General features: G+C 37.8%; 3 protein-coding genes across 3 annotated transcripts; all 3 read right to left on the minus strand.

Annotated features, from left to right (window-relative positions):
• Positions 1–502: 502 nt before the first annotated feature.
• On the minus strand, positions 503–4587 carry crcp (calcitonin gene-related peptide-receptor component protein). Its single transcript, XM_062433416.1, has 6 exons — positions 4525–4587; positions 3522–3558; positions 3324–3422; positions 3115–3209; positions 2905–2962; positions 503–1271 (listed from the first exon to the last, which is right to left on the minus strand). The coding sequence occupies exons 1-6, from the start codon at positions 4530–4532 to the stop codon at positions 1125–1127; spliced, it is 444 nt and encodes a 147-aa protein (XP_062289400.1). The 5' UTR covers positions 4533–4587; the 3' UTR covers positions 503–1124.
• A 706-nt stretch (positions 4588–5293) lies between these two features.
• LOC133994012 (serine protease FAM111A-like) lies at positions 5294–18238 on the minus strand. Its single transcript, XM_062433178.1, has 6 exons — positions 18167–18238; positions 16001–16360; positions 14849–14959; positions 14559–14636; positions 7987–8067; positions 5294–7708 (listed from the first exon to the last, which is right to left on the minus strand). The coding sequence occupies exons 3-6, from the start codon at positions 14900–14902 to the stop codon at positions 5786–5788; spliced, it is 2136 nt and encodes a 711-aa protein (XP_062289162.1). The 5' UTR covers positions 14903–14959; positions 16001–16360; positions 18167–18238; the 3' UTR covers positions 5294–5785.
• On the minus strand, positions 11060–14426 carry LOC133994013 (serine protease FAM111A-like). The gene is given in 3 exon segments (XM_062433180.1): positions 11060–13804; positions 13806–13976; positions 14247–14426. Coding segments are annotated over 3 exon segments (1959 nt in total). The 5' UTR covers positions 14316–14426; the 3' UTR covers positions 11060–12085.
• Positions 18239–21307: the final 3069 nt, after the last annotated feature.

Raw genomic sequence — 21307 nt, forward strand, 5'->3', positions numbered from 1 at the left:
AATACATAAATATCAATGGTACAAGAAAAAAAAAAAGAAGCATTCCCCCGCCCCTCCTTGGTGTGCCACTCCTCTTGCTGCTACATGGTTTGTGGTTCTCGCCTTGTTGCAGACCTCTTTTGATTGCGACAACACTGCCCACACACTTTTTTTTTAAGTGATTAAAAATAAATAGCAAAGTAACTAATGAAGAGAAACAAAATGGCAATTCACCCTGGTTATGGGGCTACTACAGTATAGTTGGCATATTAATGTATTGCCATAGTGTTTTTTAAGGCATCCTGCAGGTGCTTTCCTGTTTTTGTGTTGCATTGCCACACTTACTAGTAGTTGAAGAATGAGGATACACTCAAGTGGTTTCCTGCAGCTGAAGGTGACACCACCATCATGTGACTGTGAAATAAGTTTAAGACACTCCAAAATTAGCACCAGCTCTTCGCAGTGTGTTGTGTTGCACCACGTTAACTCCATGTTCCCTATTTTACATCTCATTTAGCACATCAACATTCAAAAAAGGGCTGCAGCTTTTATTTTAGATAACATCTCTCATGAATAAGAGACAACGATCACCTCCTTTGTCCCTTGTGTCATTACACAGCCACTCTAATAATACTGTATGACCTTATGCTAGTGCTATACCAATGCACATTTAATTGCATGACTGCCTTATATTACAGCTTGGGAAATCATACAGCAGCAGACACCCTTATTTCTATGCAGACAGTAGAAACTGACGACTGAAATTAAGTAAGAAACCAAAAATATACAAAGTAAACACAAGTCTCTACGTTAACATTATCACATGTGAAATACAAATTAGAAGACTCAGAAGCAAAACAGGGCCAACTGTGGCTCATGGTAGATAAACCTGGACAAAGTATGTGTATGTGAGGTTTGAATCCAGTTGTATGTGTACATGCAAATCTGAAACAATCTGCTCATCTTCCATTTATTTCAGAGTTAATAAAGTCCTTTTAGCAATTGTGCATCCCTTCTGTCTGCATGGTGTTCAGTTCAAACAGGGATGGAAAATAGCGCAGGTAAAAGGCCACCAGTCCAGCTGTGTAATAGGTTTGACCCTCGCTCCAGGGTCTCCTGTGGGTCAGTTGTGATCTGTCACTGTGTCAGGATTGTTCACCACCTTCAACCATTTCTGCATCTGCTGGAGCTGCGTTTTCTTGCTCCGGGTCGCCGGGCAGGACGTCTGCGACTATGTGGATGAGCTCCTCAATCTGCTCTTCTGATAACCGCTCTTCACTCTCTTCAACCATCTGACGACAAACAGAAAGATAAAAGTCATATTCACCAATGTCTGTTATTGTAAATGATGTAACACTAAGTATTCTGCAACTGGAGCTTACTTTATTATAGCATGGGGTTTGTTTTTCACACAAACAACATTAGTGCAAGTTTTTTAAGCTGCAAGTGTGTAACTGTAGATGTTTGCAGTTACAAATGACGGAAATGAATGAATGAGTAAATGAAAAACAGGAAGTTCAATTCCCAGGAATAATGCAACATACACAGACAGAGCACATTTATGTTTCCCACGCTGACCAGTCAGGGATCACTTAATATGCTTTGCATTTGAATGAGTCCACAAAATTTACGCGGCTTTGGAGGACAAGTCGTACATGCTGTACTCTAATGGGAGTTACATCTCCTTAAGAGCATCAGGAAATCAAATTCAGTCCCAAACATGAGCAGCTTAGACATTATTTTGCCTCTTCTATTCCCAAATGATTACATTAAAAAGCAAATTTACTGAACTATTTTCAGAGATTTTGGAATCACTGAAGCCATGTACAGCAAAACAGCTGAATAAAACATATGAACTTTGACTAGGGCTGGGTATCAGTACTCGATACTCTTATCTAATTGATACCAAGTAGTGTCGAAACGTCTCCCGTAATAAACGATACTTGCAATCGATCCTTATTGCATCCAGAGCTAGAAAATATGTCTATTTGTACGGACTTGTTCACAGCCAGCGCTCTCTGAATTAATGTGACATGTAATTGGCCCGCTGCCACAGCAGTTACAACCCATCTGTGGAGGAGTGGTGGCATTTTATGCAATTTAATGCTTCCATTCACAAGATGGGTATTGAATGAAGTACTCAATTGGTGTTGGTATCACTTTAAGGGTACTTGGATTGATACTGATATCGTAATGTTTTTAAGGATACCCAGGCCCAACTCTGACTAAACACATTAATTACATAATCCTAAATAAGAATTACCAGTCAGTCTCTCAATACTTTCTGACTTCCAAACAGATTGTTACTGTAATTGTTATTTATGGCATGAGGACGGTACACTTGGGATCAACTTAAAATGAACTACAGTGATTCATTATAATGAAGGAATATGTCACTCAGTGCAACAGTCTGGTCAACAGATATGTTGTTTGGCACCCTCCTACTGTATGTGCCAACAAGCTATAACTGGCACTGGCTACATGCACAATACTTGTTAGAAGGGTCAATTTGTTGTTAAGTTTTGGTCTTTACATGGGATTTGTTTACAATATTTAAAAAAAAATATATATATATATTTCATCAGCTTGACACTGAGACATTTAAGAGATTGATAATTTTTTTTATACTGGCAGAGATGCTGGGATATGAGCGAGAGAGAGAGAGAGAGAGAGAGAGAGAGAGAGAGAGAGAGAGAGAGAGAGAGATGACCTGCAGAGAGAGAGAGAGAGAGAGAGAGAGAGAGTGAGAGAGAGAGAGAGAGAGAGAGAGAGAGAGAGAGAGAGTGAGAGGGGAATGACCTGCAGCATAGGTCCCTGTCCTGATTCGAACCAGGGCAATGCGATTATGCGGCATGCGCTCTAACCCCTCCACCACCACGGCGCTCCTGATAATGGTAATTGATAAAAGTATTGAAAAACACTCACTAGCTGAATTTCCACTGCTGTCTGTGGCCGGTGGTTCAGTAGATGCAGTTTCTCAGCCCTGATGACATTGGGGGAAAAATATCATCAGTGTGTGTGTGTGTGTGTGTGTGTGTGTGTGTGTGTGTGTGTGTGTGTGTGTGTGTGTGTGCACAGAACACAACATACATTAAGTATTTGGGTTCATCTCATGTAAATAACGATCTTACTGACTTTGTGAGTTTGTGAGGCATCATGGTGGTGAGAAATTCTTTGACGATCTCTGGACTCTGCCGGCTGCAGGGCGTCTTCGACAGGTGCTTCAGAGTCTGTGTGGAAATGCAAAGGACACCGTAAGGGCTTCATGTTGAGTAGATGTGACAAAACAGGTACACTAAGCAGGTTAAAGTCAATGAAGAGAGAGAGAGAGGACGTGTGCAGACCTCATACATGATGGTGTTGAGATTCTGCTGCCCAGCGCTGTGTTTGTTCTTCCCACTGTCCTTCCTCTGCTCCTTCAGGTCCGTCAGGAGTTTGAATACCTGAGAAAAAACACACACATACAACATTATTTTCGTCTCATCCTTTAACAGCCCTAACAGATTTAATGTAAAACACTGAGACAAAATGCATTACCTTACCTCATAGTTGCTGAGCATAGCAGCGTTAGCATTTTTCCTAAAAAAGAAGAAAATAAGTTCATTCACATCAACACTTTACTTTAAAGGCTGCTGTTTTTACGATTCTATATTTTAAATATCTTTTGTTTTTACTGTGAAAAATGACTGATCAGTTGAGAATAGCATTTTGCTTCTTTGTATGCTAAGAGTGTTTTTGGTGACAGTAAAATTGATTGTGATTATTTAAGGATGTAGTAGATCACAATACTGAAACTTATGTTTTTATTTCTGTCTATTCTTTACATTTGGAAACTTTGTAAAAATGCTCTACTGTAGCATAGTGCTGCTACTAATAATGATTTATTATTTACATATTATTATAATATATAAAAAGTCAGAACATTTGTGAAAAACATCTGTTACAATTTCACAAAATCATATGGTGAATTCAACCAAGAGTCCAAAATCCAAAAGATCTTCAATATGTATGTCAATTACCAGTAAAATGAAACTGGTATCAGGATGTTCTTCTTAAATGGCAAACGATGTGGCAGATTAATTTCCTGTTAAATATATTGAATCGTTTATTGTTTCTGCACTATTTCATCAAGCCAAAACTGAGAATAGTCTTAAACCTGTCTGCCTTTTATTTAAAAGCTTTGTCCTCTAAGATTTATTGAGTATATTTTGAATCCTGTATTATGTATCATGAGCAAGTGTCGCACTGTCAGCTGTCAAAAATAAATAATGGCAACATCCAATGTTTTAACGGATTTATTTGTCTTTATAATTAATCTTTAAATTAAATAAAAAATCTCATTAAAGCAGACTGCAATTTGGGGTTTTACGACTGACTTTAGAGTTTAAAATGAGCGTTTTCAACAGGCTGATAAATAGATAAACTGTTCAACCTTCAACAACATATCAAGAGATTAAAAAATGTTTTATAATACACAGCAAACAGTTTCCAGTTAACACTCATAAACAATTATGAACTAATGATCAATTCAAAAAGATTTCTCACACTTCCATCTCGCCAAGCGTTCAGCTGTGCTCCTCCGCAAAAGGCTCCGTGTGGAAAATGAGGATCGCTTCAAACGTTCCGCCTGCATTAAATTACTTTTATTTATTATTTATTTGCTAGTTATGTCAGATCTTTGTTGTCTTCTTCAGTTTTCACAAAGACTAGACTTTTATGATTGAAAAGACAGCTGTTTATTCTTTGGTACGTTAATCAGACAACCATTGTTGTAGCCCCTGGGTGACTGGTGCTGGTTCCCCTCGTTGAATACATCCATAGGAAGACTGGTTAAGGTTAATATACAGCCTATGGTTAATATAGGAATATCAAGGTAAACCAATCAGAGGCAGAGTAGTGTGGGTAATGACCATCCTTCACCATTTTTGTAATGGCTAATGTTGATCCAAAGAAAGATTAAAGCATCAAAGAAATCAAATGTCTCCACCTGTTGTTTAATCTGACTCACTACTGACTGTTTGTGAAATCGTCAAACACAATTTAGAGAGTGGGTGTAAAATAATTTACATACACAATAAAATAAATGCTCAGTATGTCAGTGTGAAATTTATTAAGAAAGTAAAAAAAATTATAAAAAATACAGTTCATTAAAAAGCACATACAATGAAAACATGATTTTATGTCACAAAATGCCATGTATTTTTTAAATTTTAAAAACAATTATATACCTTCTCAACAAGTTTCATATCTTCATGTGTACGTGCATGAACATTTCATCATTTATCTCCATACAGGAAAATATAGAAATAAATACAAGAAATCAGAGTATCTCAGAAGATATGTAATGAACCAGACACATCAGAGTAAGGCATTTTTATACTGCAATTCTTCTTAATAATCATATTCGGCATATGTATATCCCAACACTGATATATCTGTCATAAGATAAAATCATTGGCCATTAATATTGGCCAGTTGAGCTAATAAATCCAACCATATTAATAATAGTTGCATTTGCAATGAGCAAGCATCGAATTAAAAAACATAATTATTTATGGATAACCAAACAAATACGTATTTAGAGATATCACTAAAAATGAGTATGGAAAAGAAATATGGTTTCCTTTATCCTAAAACTGAATATTAATATTTACAACATTCAGTACACCAAGTTTTTAATAAAATCCCTCCCTGCATTCCTTTGGTGTTTAATTAAAATGTATCCTAGTAGCTATATGCGAAAAGGACAAGCGCTTGTTGCTCAGCTTTCAAACTGCTTTCACTGTGTCTTTAGTCTGCAGTTAGCTTAGTCTCTGGCTGTGTCCATTGGGACGGGGTTCTCTGTCTGAGAGAAGAACTCAAAGAACGTCGTGAGTTTCTCATCACCTGCATTAACTGAGTTGTTTACGGCATTTCTAAATGCTACAAGATTTCTGCTTTCGATCAGTTTCTTCAAACTGATCTTCACATTTTGGTGTTGTGCATAACTGCAAGCGAGGTACTCTTTCAACACATCAAGTTTTCCGTTTTCCACCATCTGGATGATGATGCGCTCAATAATGACGGACAAAGGATGGCCATACTCTATGACACTTTGGGGGTGACCTCTTACATTGTGGTAGTGGTACCCTCCAGTATGCATTGCAACAACATTGCAGTGATTATCAAAGACAGGAGAACCAGATGAGCCAAAGTAAAAACAAGACTCATAAGTCAGAGCCTGGCTGTTATGTTTGACAGATTCTGCCACATCTCTAAAGAAATATTTGGTGACCAGCTGAATCTGCAGGTCACTCAATTCATTCCAAACGCCCTCTGGATTTTCATTTTGATGCCTCTCCACAATCTGGCTGCGCTTTTCAGACGGAATAATGAAGCATGCATCAATCTTTTTCACACCTTCACCAGGATGCCCAATTATGCAAATTCCACCACCTTGGGGAAGGAATCCAAAGTGTGGTAACAGTCCATCAGGCAACGTCTGATCAGCCCTGAGTCTCAACAAAGCCCAGTCATGCATGTGACCTGACACACCAAGACAGTATTCACCACCAACGATTTCTTCCACTACCATGTTTGCTTGTGACCCTTGCTCACCCTGCATGTGGTCCAGACTTTCAAAGGAGAAATTGACAGTTACCCTCTGCTGAAGTTGCCCTCCAGTCACATCATAAAAGTCTTTAACGACATGGCCGTTCGTGAGGACAAACCTACCAAACAGGAGAAAGCCGGTTCCACGTGGACTCCCATCTACTCTCACCTGGCACACAGAATCACTCAGCTGCATCAATTTCTTCATAGTTTTCACTTCCTTGCATGTCTCATCATTCTTTCCATACTCCACATGGAAGACATTTTGAATACGAGAACGCTTAGGAACACGCTGATTTTTTATCCTGTTCACAACATCTTTTAACTGTTTAGACAGGACATCCTGCATTGGTTTTGAATTGGGTATTTCATGTAATATTTTTAATGTGGTTGTGCCACCATTTGGCTCTGTTTTCTCCTGTGGTGTGTTGTCATTCACTGACTCAGTTGTGGCTGACTGCTGTGGAGGATCTTGGTTTTCATCTAAATCAGATCTCTGAGATTCATTTTGCACCATGTACATATCATCAAGACTACCAGGCGGACTTTCTGGTGGACTAGACTTACTGCGTAGTATGATCTTGACAGTTTCCCCATCAAGGTCATCAACGAGGTTGGACATTGCCATGTTAGTGCTTGTGCGAGAGAGAGCGCAGGTCTTATTGAATACAATAACTGATAGACGGCCATCTCTCTTAAGAGCCCGCTTCACTTTTTCCCCCTTATATGCATAAACAGTAATTTCATTAATGTGAGCTTCTCTTTGTAGCGCTGGGTTTCTCATGATTCTCACTACTTTTTTACCTCCCTTTGTTAGGACATGAAAGATCATAAGCTTGCTGGGTGGCCTCTTTCTCTGGGGAACACATGCTGATTGTTTCGCCTCGTCCACAGCTTTAACATATCTGACAGTCAGACGTTCACCTTTAATTAAGCAACATGGAAAGTGTGAACTGATAGCTTTCCCATCTCTTATAATAACAAGCTCTTTGTCTTTGTTAATTTTTGCAATTTTTCTAAACTCATCACTTGTCTTCAGCACATCCTCAACAGTTCTTGCTTTATCACAGGTGATAGTTTCAGGTTTCTTGTCACCCAAGCACCAATCAAAAGAATGGGTTTCATGTGGCTCCACTTCCTGGCAATGAAAAAACAAAATGATCAGGACAACAACTTTATTCCGTTAAAGAAATATCACACTAAAACCTTGTTGTATCATCTCAAACACATAACTGAAGTGAAATGAAAACACCTACTAACACTACCAGTAAATACATTTTTACCATGTAAATAAAAATAAAAAGCAGCAGCAGTTGGGACTAAAATGTTAATTAAGATGTTGAATGAATAAGTCTCTTTGTATTTTATCCATAATTATTACTAGGCAACACAGAAATTAAACAAAATATGACAAACCTTTACTTGTAACTTATCATCAACTTGTACAAGTGGTGGCCGATTGCTTTCTCCATTCTGGTTTCCTGCCATTTTCTTCCTCTAACAATAACAGTAATGTTGTCAACAGCTATGTATTACAAAAAAGCATGCTCAAAAGTTTTGACATGTTATTAGTTTCCTTGATAAGAGATAAAGCGCGAGATAAAATTACCAAACTAATATAAAACAGTAGTCTCACTAATCAACATAATGAAAGTTCAGTAAAGATGTTGCTGTGTATTTTATTCATTATTATTATTAGCCAACACAGAAATTAAACAAAATATGACAAACCTTTGGTTGTAACTTGTCAACTTGTAAATTAGGAGGTGGACTGTTTTCTCCATTCTGGTTTCCTGCCATTTTCTTGAGATAACAAACAGTAATGTTGTCAATAGCAATGTATTACAAAATGCAAGAGTTTTTACATGATCCTGATGATTACTTTTTAAATATATTTTCTTGATAAGGGACACTGAGCTAGATGAAACTGCCAAACGTTTATAAGACAGTAGTCTCACAAATCCAATAACTAATGTGGTAAAAGTATATGAAATAACTTGGAACAGGAGAAATCAGTACCTTGACGAATTTGTCCATTGGTCCACCACATTTGGCCTTAACCTTGGGTCCCATTATGATGTTTGGAGATTTATCTCAGCAACTTTGACAGGAGGTAATGTTGTAGTTTACCTACAGGAAAGGACACAGAAACATGACCGATTTCTAATGGCTTAAAGTACAAAAATATATAATTTAGTCTTTTCAAATCAATATGGCATTTGCTGTGATTCACTTTACTAAAAATAAAACCATAAAAACAAATATAGCTGCAAGCAGCAATTAGCAGGTTCAAACCTTTTTTGCACTCAACAGAGGGAAGCAGCTCAATCAGCCACAATTAAAGCCGCAAGCAGCAATGAGCGAGTTTCAGGCTTAACAAATGTAAGCAACGCCTCTTCAGCTTGTTCAGTTCTGTTTAAGATATATTAGCTAATTGTATTATTTTGTACCAACCATAAATTATTTCTATGTTACAAGACTTGCAGTAATCTTGTATTTACCATAATAGGCTATTATTAAAACTTAAAAAATAGGCTATTATTAAAACTATTATTATTCTATTCTAGGCAGCTACAGCAGGGAAGCAGCTGTGTGCTGTCCAGCAATAGGCCATCTACTAGCATGGAAGATGAGGGAGATAAATCTCTGCTATAATAAGGCAGCCTGCAGTTCCACATGCTGCACAAAGTGCCCTTATTTTTCACTGAGCACCTGCCCCCCAAAATGTCTGTGCACGCCACTGGTGATAGGACATGTCCACTTGCACCACTCAATATAGCACTTCAGATGTTCCAAGAGCAAGAACGCCAAGTATGGGGAAATTCTGTCCACCAGATTTTCACATACATTGTTTGTATTACTTCTGGAACTCCTTACTATGGTAGGAAAGAGGTGTTGTTTGTGTTTTAACAAAGTAATCCCGGAAGTTGGCATCTGTCCATATATTTCCAATCCATGAGTTACTTGTGACTTTAGAGAAACAGGATTTTTTAGTTCTGCTTTGTCAGTGGCCACGGTGTCTTAAAAGTTAATGTAGCAGGCTATTGGAGAACTAGGCTGTTTTATCTGTGAAATGTTTTTCTCTTCGGGTGCACACAGCTGAGGATGGAGAAAAATAATACAGTGACGTTATGACCATAAAGCTACATGTTCCTGTCAGCCATTTAAGTTAACACGGACGTCTTCTCTGACACCGAGTTCATTCTTCGATAATATTCTGTTACATGTCTCAACGTGTACACCAGCTAAGTATCTGTACCATCTTTAGTCATTTCGGATAAGAAAGAACGGTTTGAGGTATTTTTTTAAGACCGAAAAACTTACCAGAGACGGTGTGAGTAAATCAGACTCCTTTCCTCATCCAGTTTTGAAATGGGCGCCTTTGACTGGTCTCCCCTTTTTTTTTCTTCTTCTGGTGATATTTGAAGCAGACTGGACCTATCAAAGGCATATTACTGCCGTCACAGGTCATTTGTAGAACTCCACTGAATTAGTTAAATATTATTATTAATAATAATACATTTTATTTGGAACGCATTTTACATTTGAAGCAAATCTCAAAGTGGTACAAGTAAAAAGCATCAATATAAAAGACAGATTTTTAAAAAGAACTAACATAAAACATCATAAAACAAGAGCATATAAAAGTATCAAAAAGCAAGGTTAACTAAAAGTCAAAGGTTCTGCTAAAAATAAATGTTTTAAGCATAGACTGTATATAAAATGGACGTAACATCCGTGAAGTCACCCATTGGTTCGTGGACTGCTGCTTGGAAGCCAATAGTATCGGATCTGATCTAAAATCAGGGAGGCCAACATTTCACAAATGAACATCATACTGCATTGAAGAAGGCTTTAAACTAGCGATTGAGACCATAAACACATTTTGAAAACGTTTACTGAGGTTAGAAATCAAGTGAGAAGTTGGTGAATTCTCCATTGACTTGTATAGAGACGGAAGTCCTTTTGACACCAAAACGGTCGCCCCCTGGTGGCCTTTTGATAGAATGCAGTTTTAAGTTACTTTCGCGTTGGCCCCACATTTCCCACCATTGGTGCTAGAATCTGAGAGTGCTGGTCTAATTTCTTCTGGTACTCTCTCTCTCTAGATTAAAGCGTCAAAGAAATCAAATGTCTCCACCTGTTGTTTAATCTGACTCACTACTGAAAATCAGACTGTTAGTGAAATCCGTCAAACACAATTTAGAATGGGTGTAAAATAATCTTTTACATACACAATAAAATAAATGCTCAGTATTTCAGTGTGAAATTTATTAGGCCAGGCAAGGCAAGGCAGTTTTATTTATATAGCGCATTTCATACACAGTCGCAACTCAATGTGCTTTACATAAAACAAACATTTAACAGAAAAAATTGAAAACCCCCCCCCAAAAAACCATGGAATTTGAGAAATAAAAATAAAACCCAATTATAGTAAACACATGCCCCCCCCCCCACTCCCCACTGACCACACACACTAATAATAAAAACAAAGTACAGAAACAAAGAAAAAGAGAGAAATAAAATACTATAATAGAGCATTAAATATAAGGTTGCAGTATAAAATAATGATTTGCTTTAAAATCATTAAAAGGACATAGAGTGCAAATGAAACATTAAAATTTAAAGTGCTTTGAAAGAGCTCAATCATAAGCACAGGAGAAGAGAAGTGTTTTTAACCTGGTTTTTAAAATATTGTGTGCAGCCTAACAGTTAAAAGCTGCTTCACCATGTTTAGTCTGAACTCTGGGCTCCACTATCTGACCTGAGTCAGTAGATCTCAGAGCCCTACTGGGTTTATATTCTACTAACATGTCATTCATGTATTCTGGACCTAAACCATTCAGTGATTTGTAGACCAGTAGCATAACTTTAAAATCTATTCTATAGCTGACTGGGAGCCAGTGTAAAGACTTTAGAACTGGAGTAATGTGCTCTGATCTCTTTGTTCTGGTTAAAACTCGAGCTGCAGCGTTCTGAATGAGCTGCAGTTGTTTAATGCTTTTTTGTGGGAGTCCAGTCAGAAGACCGTTACAGTAGTCGAGTCTACTGGAGATGAAAGCATGAATCAACTTCTCCTGGTCTGTTTCAAACATAAAACCCTTCACCCTGGATATGTTCTTAAGCTGATAGAAGGCTGTTTTGGTGATTGAGGAAAGTAAAGTATTAAGAAAGTAAAGAAAATTATAAAAAATACAGTTCATTAAAAAGCACATACAATGAAAACATGATTTTATGTCACAAAATGCCATGTATTTTTTAAATTTAAAAAAACAATTATCTACCTTCTCAACAAGTTTCAAATCTTTATGTGTACGTGCATGAACGTTTCACCATTTATTTCCATACAGGAAAATATAGATTCCAGAAAATACAACAAGTTTCTAATAAAATCCCTCCCTGCACTCCTTTGGTGTTTAATTAAAATGTGTCCTAGTAGCTATATGCGAAAAGTACAAGCCCTTGTTGCTCAGCTTTCAAACTGCTTTCACTGTGTCTTTAGTCTGCAGTTAGCTTAGTCTGTGTCCATTGGGACGGGGTTCTCTGTCTGAGAGAAGAACTCAAAGAACGTCGTGAGTTTCTCATCACCTGTATTAACTGAGTTGCTTACGGCATTTCTAAATTCTACGAGATTTCTGCTTTCGATCAGTTTCTTCAAACTGACCATCACATTTTCGTGTTTCAACACATCAAGTTTTCTCTTTTCCACCATCTGGATGATGATGCGCTCCATTATGACGGACAAAGGATGGCCATACTCTATGACACTTTGGGGGTGACCTCTTACATTGTGGTAGTGGTACCCTCCAGTATGCATTGCAACAACATTGCAGTGATTATCAAAGACAGGAGAACCAGATGAGCCAAAGTAAAAACAAGACTCATAAGTCAGAGCCTGGCTTTTATGTTTGACAGATTCTGCCACATTTCTAAAGAAATTGTTAGTGATCAGCTGAATCCGCTGTTCACTGTCTTCTCTCAAAACGCCCTCTGGATTTTCATTTTGATGCCTCTCCACAATCTGGCTGCGCTTTTCAGATGGAATAATGAAGCATGGATCAATCTTTTTCACACCTTCACCAGGATGCCCAATTATGCAAATTCCACCATCTTGGGGAAGGAATCCAAAGTGTGGTAACAGTCCATCAGGCAACGTCTGATCAGCCCTGAGTTTCAACAAAGCCCAGTCATGCATGTGACCTGACACACCAAGACCGTATTCACCACCAACGATTTCTTCCACTACCATGTTTGCTTGTGACCCTTGCTCACCCTGCATGTGGTCTAGACTTTCAAAGGAGAAATGGACAGTTACCCTCTGCTGAAGTTTCCCTCCAGTCACAGGATTAACATTTTTAACGACATGGTTGTTTGTGAGGACAAACCTACCAAACAGGAGAAAGCCGGTTCCAAGTGGACTCCCATCTACTCTCACCTGGCACACAGAATCACTCAGCTGCATCAATTTCTTCATAGTTTTCACTTTCTTGCATGTCTCATCATTCTTTCCATACTCCACATGGAAGAGATTTTGAATACGAGAACGCTTTGGAACACGCTGATTTTTCATCCTGTTCACAACATCTTCTAACTGTTTAGACAGAAGATGCTGCATTGGTTTTGAATCGGGTATTTCATGTAATATTTTTAATGTGGTTGTGCCACCATTTAGCTCTGTTTTCTCCTTTGGTGTGTTGTCATTCACTGACTCAGTTGTGGCTGACTGCTGTGGAGGATCTTGGTTTTCATCTAAATCAGATCTCTGAGATTCATTTTGCACCATGTACATATCATCAAGACTACCAGGCTGACTTTCTGGTGGACTAGACTTACTGCGTAGTATGATCTTGACAGTTTCCCCATCAAGGTCATCAACGAGGTTGGACATTGCCATGTTAGTGCTTGTGCGAGAGAGAGCGCAGGTCTTATTGAATATAATATCCAATAGACGGCCATCTCTCTTAAGAGCCTGCTTCACTTTTTCCCCGTTATATGCATAAACAGTAATTTCATTAATGTGAGCTTCTCTTTGTAGCGCTGGGTTTCTCATGATTTTCACTACTTTTTTACCTCCCTTTGTTAGGACATGAAAGATCATAAGCTTGCCAGGTGGCCTCTTTCTTTGGGGAACACATGCTGATTGTTTCGCCTTGTCCACAGCTTTAACATATCTGACAGTCAGACGTTCACCTTTAATTAAGCAACATGGAAAGTGTGAACTGATAGCTTTCCCCATCTCTTATAATAACAAGCTCTTTGTCTTTGTTAATTTTTGCAATTTTTCTAAACTCATCACTTGTCTTCAGCACATCCTCAACAGTTCTTGCTTTATCACAGGTGATAGTTTCAGGTTTCTTGTCACCCAAGCACCAATCAAAAGAATGGGTTTCATGTGGCTCCACTTCCTGGCAATGAAAAAACAAAATGATCAGGACAACAACTTTATTCCGTTAAAGAAATATCACACTAAAACCTTGTTGTATCATCTCAAACTCATAACTGAAGTGAAATGAAAACACCTACTAACACTACCAGTAAATACATTTTTACCATGTAAATAAAAAACAGCAGCAGTTGGGACTAAAATGTTAATTAAGATGTTGAATGAATAAGTCTCTGTATTTTATCCATAATTATTACTAGGCAACACAGAAATTAAACAAAATATGACAAACCTTTACTTGTAACTTATCAACTTGTATACGTGGTGGCCGACTGCTTTCTCCATTCTGGTTTCCTGCCATTTTCTTCCTCTAACAATAACAGTAATGTTGTCAACAGCTATGTATTACAAAAAAGCATGCTCAAGAGTTTTGACATGTTATTAGTTTCCTTGATAAGAGATAAAGAGCGAGATAAAATTACCAAACTAATATAAAACAGTAGTCGCACTAATCAAAATAATGAAGGTTCAGTAAAGATGTTGCTGTGTATTTTATTCATTATTATTATTAGCCAACACAGAAATTAAACAAAATATGACAAACCTTTGGTTGTAACTTGTCAACTTGTAAATTAAGAGGTGGACTGCTTTCTCCATTCTGGTTTCCTGCCATTTTCTTCCTCTAACAATAACAGTAATGTTGTCAATAGCTATGTATTACAAAATGCAAGAGTTTTGACATGATCCTGATGATTACTTTTTAAATATATTTTCTTGATAAGGGACACTGAGCTAGATGAAACTGCCAAACGTTTATAAGACAGTAGTCTCACAAATCAAATAACTAATGTGGTAAAAGTATATGAAATAATTTGGAACAGGAGAAATCAGTACCTTGACGAATTTGTCCATTGGTCCACTACTTTTGGCCTTAACCTTGGGTCCCATTATGATGTTTGGAGATTTATCTCAGCAACTTTGACAGGAGGTAATGTTGTAGTTTACCTACAGGAAAGGACACAGAAACATGACAGATTTCTAATGGCTTAAAGTACAAAAATATATAATTTAGTTTGTTCAAATCAATATGGCATTTACTGTGATTCACTTTACTAAAAATAAAACCCTAAAAACAAATATAGCTGCAAGCAGCAATTAGCGGGTTCAAATCTTTTTTGCGCTCAACAGAGGGAAGCAGCTCAATCAGCCACAATTAAAGCCGCAAGCAGCAATGAGCGAGTTTCAGGCTTCAGAAATGTAAGCAACGTCATTTCAGCTTGTTCAGTTCTGTTTAAGAAAAGGTGTAAACAGGTGAGAACATTCATACACTTGTGTCATCATCAAAAAGCCTGCAGCATTTCAATAATTGAAACTTGGAAATACGTGATAGGACATGTCCACTTGCACCACCCAATACAGCACTTCAGATGTTGGTTAATACATGTTCCCAGAGCAAGAACGCCAAGTATGGTGAAATTCTGTCCACCAGATTTTCACATACATGTTTGTATTATTCTGGTGCCCCTAAGGGGTCCAGTTCAAAATGCTTTGGTAGACCTGTTCCCAATGACAGAGGGAACACACATGAAAAGATTTATAATGACTGGACAAATGGTCAATGAGTTATGGTCAATATTCTACAACCACCACCCTTTCCGGAGATATTTTAGTTGATTGCAGCCATGGTTTTTAACCAATTTTGTTCATTTATGTTCAAAATGTGTATATCAGTCCCCCCTAAGCTGTATACAACATTTGGTGTTTATAGAGCCAAACCCCAAAAAATTCTGTTAATATTAACATTACAATTCTTAATATTATGAAAACTAGCACAACAACAAAACAAATCCATCACAGCTGACTTTAATGGTCTAAGAAGCTTTTTATAAAGGCATATGGTCGCCATATAGTAAAAATTAAACAATGTATTTTAAATGTTTTAACCATATCTTAGTGCATTAAGAACAAACTGTTAAACTCGAAAACAAAAAGTAGATCCACTAGATGGCAAAAGGTACTTTACAACAACAGCTTGAGTTTCCTCACCTGCAGAAAGTTTAAATGTTGGACTTTTAAGACCGTCCCTGTCCAAATGCTATTAGTCCAGCTCAGGGGACGGCTCATTTAGTGAACATCAGGATGTAGTTCGGTGTCTACCTTACTATGGTAGGAAAGCGGCGTCGTTTGTTTTTTTAACAAAGTCATCCCGGAAGTTGGCATCAGTCCATATATTTCCAATCCATGAGTTACTTGTGATTTTAGAGAAACAGGATTTTTAGTTTTGCTTTTTCTCCATCATCTCCGACTCTTGACAGTGGCCACGGTGTCTTAAAAGTTAATGTAGCAGGCTATTGGAAAACTAGGCTGTTTTATCTGTGAAATGTTTTTCTCTTCGGGCGCACACAGCTGAGGATGGAGAAAAATAATACAGTGACGTTATAATGACCATAAAGCTACATGTTCCTGTCAACCATTTAAGTTATCACGGAAGTCTTCTGACCAGTGGCGGCCGGTCAATGCGGGGCGCTGGGGCGCCGCCCCCATCAAATATCTGGCCAAAATCTACTTAAACATATTAAACATAAATGAATTAGAAAATGCTAAATAATTATGAAATAAATAGTATTTGTTTGCAAGATGGTCCTGTTAGCCTCTAAGCACCTGTCATCATTCATTATAAATCGATTCCAAATGGTATTTTATTAATTTCTATATGTACTTCCTGTACGTGGGGCGCCGGACTAATGGAAGTCAATGCAAGCCCTCAAACTTTTGACAAGCATGTGACCTGAATCTGCTCTCTCATTGGCCTGCGTCACGTTTCCCACGGGGCGCAGCTCAGTGCGCCCCGGACACGCCCACTTTTATTGGCAGCGAATTGTTGTTGTTTCATGTTTTTTAATCTACTGTGATTGGACAGTTCCGGCTGTCATTCACGCCCTCCCGTCAGCTGCTGTCACCCAAACTCCTGCTGACGGTAGGTTCAGGAGATGACGTTAAAGTGGAGCCGCGGAAATTAAAGAAGATTATTTTGTAATTTCTCTACAAAAAAATAATTTCACAAGACTTTAACTAGAAGAGAGAAAGAGGATAAAGCAGCAGCAGGTGATGGAGGAGCTGAGAGTTTCTCCTGCTGCTGTTATGATAAACGGAGCTGGCTAGCTGGATGCAGTGTGAGTTATTCCTTTTATTGCTTTATCTGTTTGCTGTTTCAAAGTGTCAGCACCGAAGCGTTGTGGACAACGACAGGGGAACGAGACCTAAAACATCTCTCTGAAAAAAATCAAACAGAAAGCTGCAGCCATCGAGACAATAGCATGGAGCTAAGTTGTTTTTAGCAGACTTAGCATTGCTGAGCTCTTTCTGCAGCTGTTTCACCACATCTGGCCACATGTGGACCTCCGCTATGCCAAGCTCCAGAAGAGGAACATAGATTCAGTCAGTGGCTGCATCCAGCAGCTCCAACAGGACATATAAAAGATCAGGTAGTAGCTGCATTGCTGTTATTAATATTGTAAAGTGTTAAAAAATACTTTATAAAAGACATAACTATGAAGTGTAAAAAACTAAAATGCATAAATGCAGGATAAGAAGTGATGGAAGTAATTTTGACTATTACAGTTGATTTGGGTACATTTCATTATTAAAGTTAAATAAATTATGCCTAATCACAGCAGTGTATAGTGCTTAATGCGCCATCTATTGTCATGTTTAGGTATTGCAACAACTAACAGATTACTGTGAAATCAGGACTGAAGACACAATAACTAAAATATAGGTGGTGTCTCTTTTTAAGCATATTACCTTATTGGTAACTCTGCTTTAACTGCTGGTATCTTTAAGTGATGTGAGTGAAATGTGCATTTTATCATATCTGGTTATAATTTTTTATTCCTCTCTCTGTGGGTCAGAGATACTATACTGGGACAAACCAGGGGACATTATAGTGTGTTGTGTTGTTTTTAGATTCGTTTTTCTTTCTTATTTTTATTTTTTTGCTGCGGTATGAAGTGGTGCTACGGCTTATTTGACACTAACCCTAGGACCACCAACCATCAAACTGCGCCCCCCCAAACATTTTTGTCACCAGCCGCCACTGCTTCTGACACCGAGTTCATTCTTCGATAATATTCTGTTACATGTCTCAATGTGTACACCAGCTAACTTAGTATCTGTACCATCTTTAGTCATTTTGGATAAGAAAAAACTTACCAGAGACGGTTTGAGTAAATCAGACTCCTTTCCTCATCCAGTTCTGAAATGCGCGTCTTAGACTGGTCTCCCCTTTTGTCTTCTTCCGGTGATATTTGAAGCAGACTGGACCTATCAAAGGCATATTACTGCCGTCACAGGTCATTTGTAGAACTCCACTGAATTAGTTAAATATTATTATTAATAATAATACATTTTATTTGGAACGCATTTTACATTTGAAGCAAATCTCAAAGTGGTACAAGTAAAAAGCATCAATATAAAAGACAGATTTTTAAAAAATAACTAAGATAAAACATCATAAAACAAGAGCATATAAAAGTAGCAAAAAGCAAGGTTAACTAAAAGTAAAAAGTTCTGCTAAAAATAAATGTTTTAAGCATAGACTGTATATAAAATGGACGTAACATCCGTGACGTCATCCATTGGTTCGTGGACTGCTGCTTGGAAGCCAATAGTATCGGATCTGATCTAAAATCAGGGAGGCCAAAATTTCACCAATGAACATCATACTGCATTGAAGAAGGCTTTAAACTAGCGATTGAGACCATAAACACATTTTGAAAACGTTTACTGAGGTTATTAATCAAGTGAGAAGTTGGTGAATTATCCATTGACTTGTATAGAGACGGAAGTCCTTTTGACACCAAAACTGTCGCCCCCTGGCGGCCTTTTGATAGAATGCAGTTTTAAATTACTTCCGCGTTGGCATCGTTTTAGAGGACCCGAACTCCCCGCCTGGTTGTGAGCCCTTTTTGAAAACTCTCAGTAGTCTTTGGTGCCCTCAGCTGGTCAGGGAGGGTTTTTCATAGACGAGGGGCAGCAGAACAGAAGGCCCGATCACCCAGGGTGCTGAGTCTATTCTTGGGGAGAAGGAGGCGATTGGAGTTTGTAGAGTGGAGGGATCATGTTGAGGTTAGTGGGGTGAGTAGAGTGTGTCCTGACCTAGATACTCCATTTAACACAGTCAATAATTCTACTATTAGCCTAGATCTGGTTTGGTCCCACATTTCCCACCATTGGTGCTAGAATCTGAGAGTGCTGGTCTAATTTCTTCAGCCCACCTTAGTACCAAGTTTGCCATAAACTCTGTAGTGAAGATATTGATGTGATTTGATATTCAGTTTTCATGATGCATCAGTAATTGTGGAATGGTTATTTCTATTGCAGCTTTTCCATTGTTAAAATTGTTGAGCCCTCAATAAAAATATGTATGTAATCTGCACATTTTTCTTTAAGATGACCACTAATTAAAGGCATATCCTGCATCTTTCTTCTTGATTTGGTCTCACATGGAAAAGTCTACATTGAATTCTGATAAAAAAAGCCATGGTGAACAAGGTGGCCACCACACTGTCGAGTCCATCAACAAATATTTCACTCCTGCTTCCTGTGCTCTCTCACCAATGCAATTTACAAGACTCCCCATCCTTACTTTTCCACCCCTTCCCTGAAGTTCTGAATGCTCCCCCAAAAACAATGCCCGACAACACTGGAAACCTGTTGGCCTACTTCATGAGTGGTAACATTGACACATAGCCTACCAAATTACATCCCCTAGCTGTCATGCCAATAAGTTAAAGGACTGTGAACTTACTGCAATTTCATAGTTAGGAAATAGCACGCTATCTAATCTGGTCTCAATAGTGGTCCGATAAACAACAAATTCATCCGCTGGACCCCTTGTCAGTGGGACTGCAGCCATCCAGGTTTCTGTTGAAGGTTTCAGCATATGGAAGTGGGCATGGTTTCACCCTAACTCAATTATAAAACAATAATACAAACCCCTGTCCAAAATCCATACATATTGTGTAGATGTAGAGGATGTCAAGTGCCTGGCCATGATGTTTTCTTTTTGTACTGTGATGTTTGTTGTTTGTGATTTTCTGTCAAAAGATCTAAATAAAAAAACCCTAAAAAAAACCCCCATAATACATCCATGGCAAACTATCTGCACGAGGAAACGGCTTAATGATCCATTTTTTACATGACTGGAGTTCAGCTTTGCCTCAAACCAACCGAAGCCTACCATAGGCGACTGATCTTTCCCCCTTATTTATTGACAAAAAACAGTTACAATCTCTTCGTCCATGAAGTGATAAATAATATAGCTACAGAATATCAAAATATTTACATTAGGGTTTGCTAAAGAAAAGTTAAAAAAACAAACTCTGAGCTAGAGGGAGTTACAGTTCTTAGCCTTTGGATTAGAGGAAAAATCTAATTGAATTAATGCACTGTTTGTAGAGAAAACAAGTTCAACTTGTTATCTGCAAATTTGCTTTTATGAATTTGAAATTCAGCCAATACATTTAAAATATTTGTAATATATAGCTGGTAATTTAATTTAGAGTTATCTTATTCTTTCTTCTTCCAATGTGCATGTTTCCAAAATAACCAAAAATTTTCATTAATATAGCTGTTGATAAACATAGTTATTCCAAAGTTATTCCAAAATGGAAATTACACCACATTTTTTTGTTAAAATTGTGTCAAAATTGACCCAGGGGTACAACAGGAGGGTTAAATAGATTAGCCACCCCCTAGCTCCGCCCCTGGTCTCAGGGGAAATACAACGAAATGTACAAAAATATTTCTCAGCTGGATAAAATCATATGAGTAAAGTTTAAAACAAACGTGGTCAGATATAAGCATGTTTTTTTCTTCTTTTTTTCCCAAAACTTTATTTATACAAAGGTTTGTACAAATTAAAGTTTCAACAATAACAAGGAATGCTCGAGGTAACGGTACAGCAAACAACAACAGGAAAAACAATAATACATTCTAAATGCAAAAAACCTAAATAAATAAAGAAAATGATAGAAAAAATGAAAATAATTACAATAATTCACAAATCTAAGTCATTACACAAAGCTCTAGTTTTCAAAGCTTTACAGTTTGTGCAGTGTTTCAGTGTGTCCAGATATGAGGAATTTCGCTAATAAAGAAATGAGATTGACAATAAACAATTTCTTTGTAGGCATGCCCTTATCAAAAAGACCAAATAAAATACATTCAATTGTCAGTATATATAAGCATGTTTATTTGGATCCAGACAGAACGGAGTGACGGAGTGAAGTGCGTGTCATCGTCTTGTGACGTCTTTTAAAGGGACAGCAGCCCATTTACGGACAGTATGGA

Source organism: Scomber scombrus, chromosome 14 (assembly GCF_963691925.1).
Source record: "Scomber scombrus chromosome 14, fScoSco1.1, whole genome shotgun sequence".
Taxonomy (NCBI): domain Eukaryota; kingdom Metazoa; phylum Chordata; class Actinopteri; order Scombriformes; family Scombridae; genus Scomber; species Scomber scombrus.

Bases quoted from the DNA above. Each gene is read 5' to 3' on its own strand.
- LOC133994012 (XM_062433178.1), bottom strand. From the start codon at position 14,902: ATGGGACCCAAGGTTAAGGCCAAAAGTAGTGGACCAATGGACAAATTC. The intron at 8,068-14,558 runs GTTTGTCATATT...TGTTATTGTTAG, and splicing joins TTGACAAGTTACAACCAAAG to AGGAAGAAAATGGCAGGAAA. The intron at 7,709-7,986 runs GTTTGTCATATT...TTTCATTGCCAG, and splicing joins ATGATAAGTTACAAGTAAAG to GAAGTGGAGCCACATGAAAC.
- crcp (XM_062433416.1), bottom strand. The intron at 3,423-3,521 runs GTAAGGTAATGC...GTTTTTTCTCAG, and splicing joins CTATGCTCAGCAACTATGAG to GTATTCAAACTCCTGACGGA. The intron at 2,963-3,114 runs GTCAGTAAGATC...CAATGTCATCAG, and splicing joins ATGCCTCACAAACTCACAAA to GGCTGAGAAACTGCATCTAC.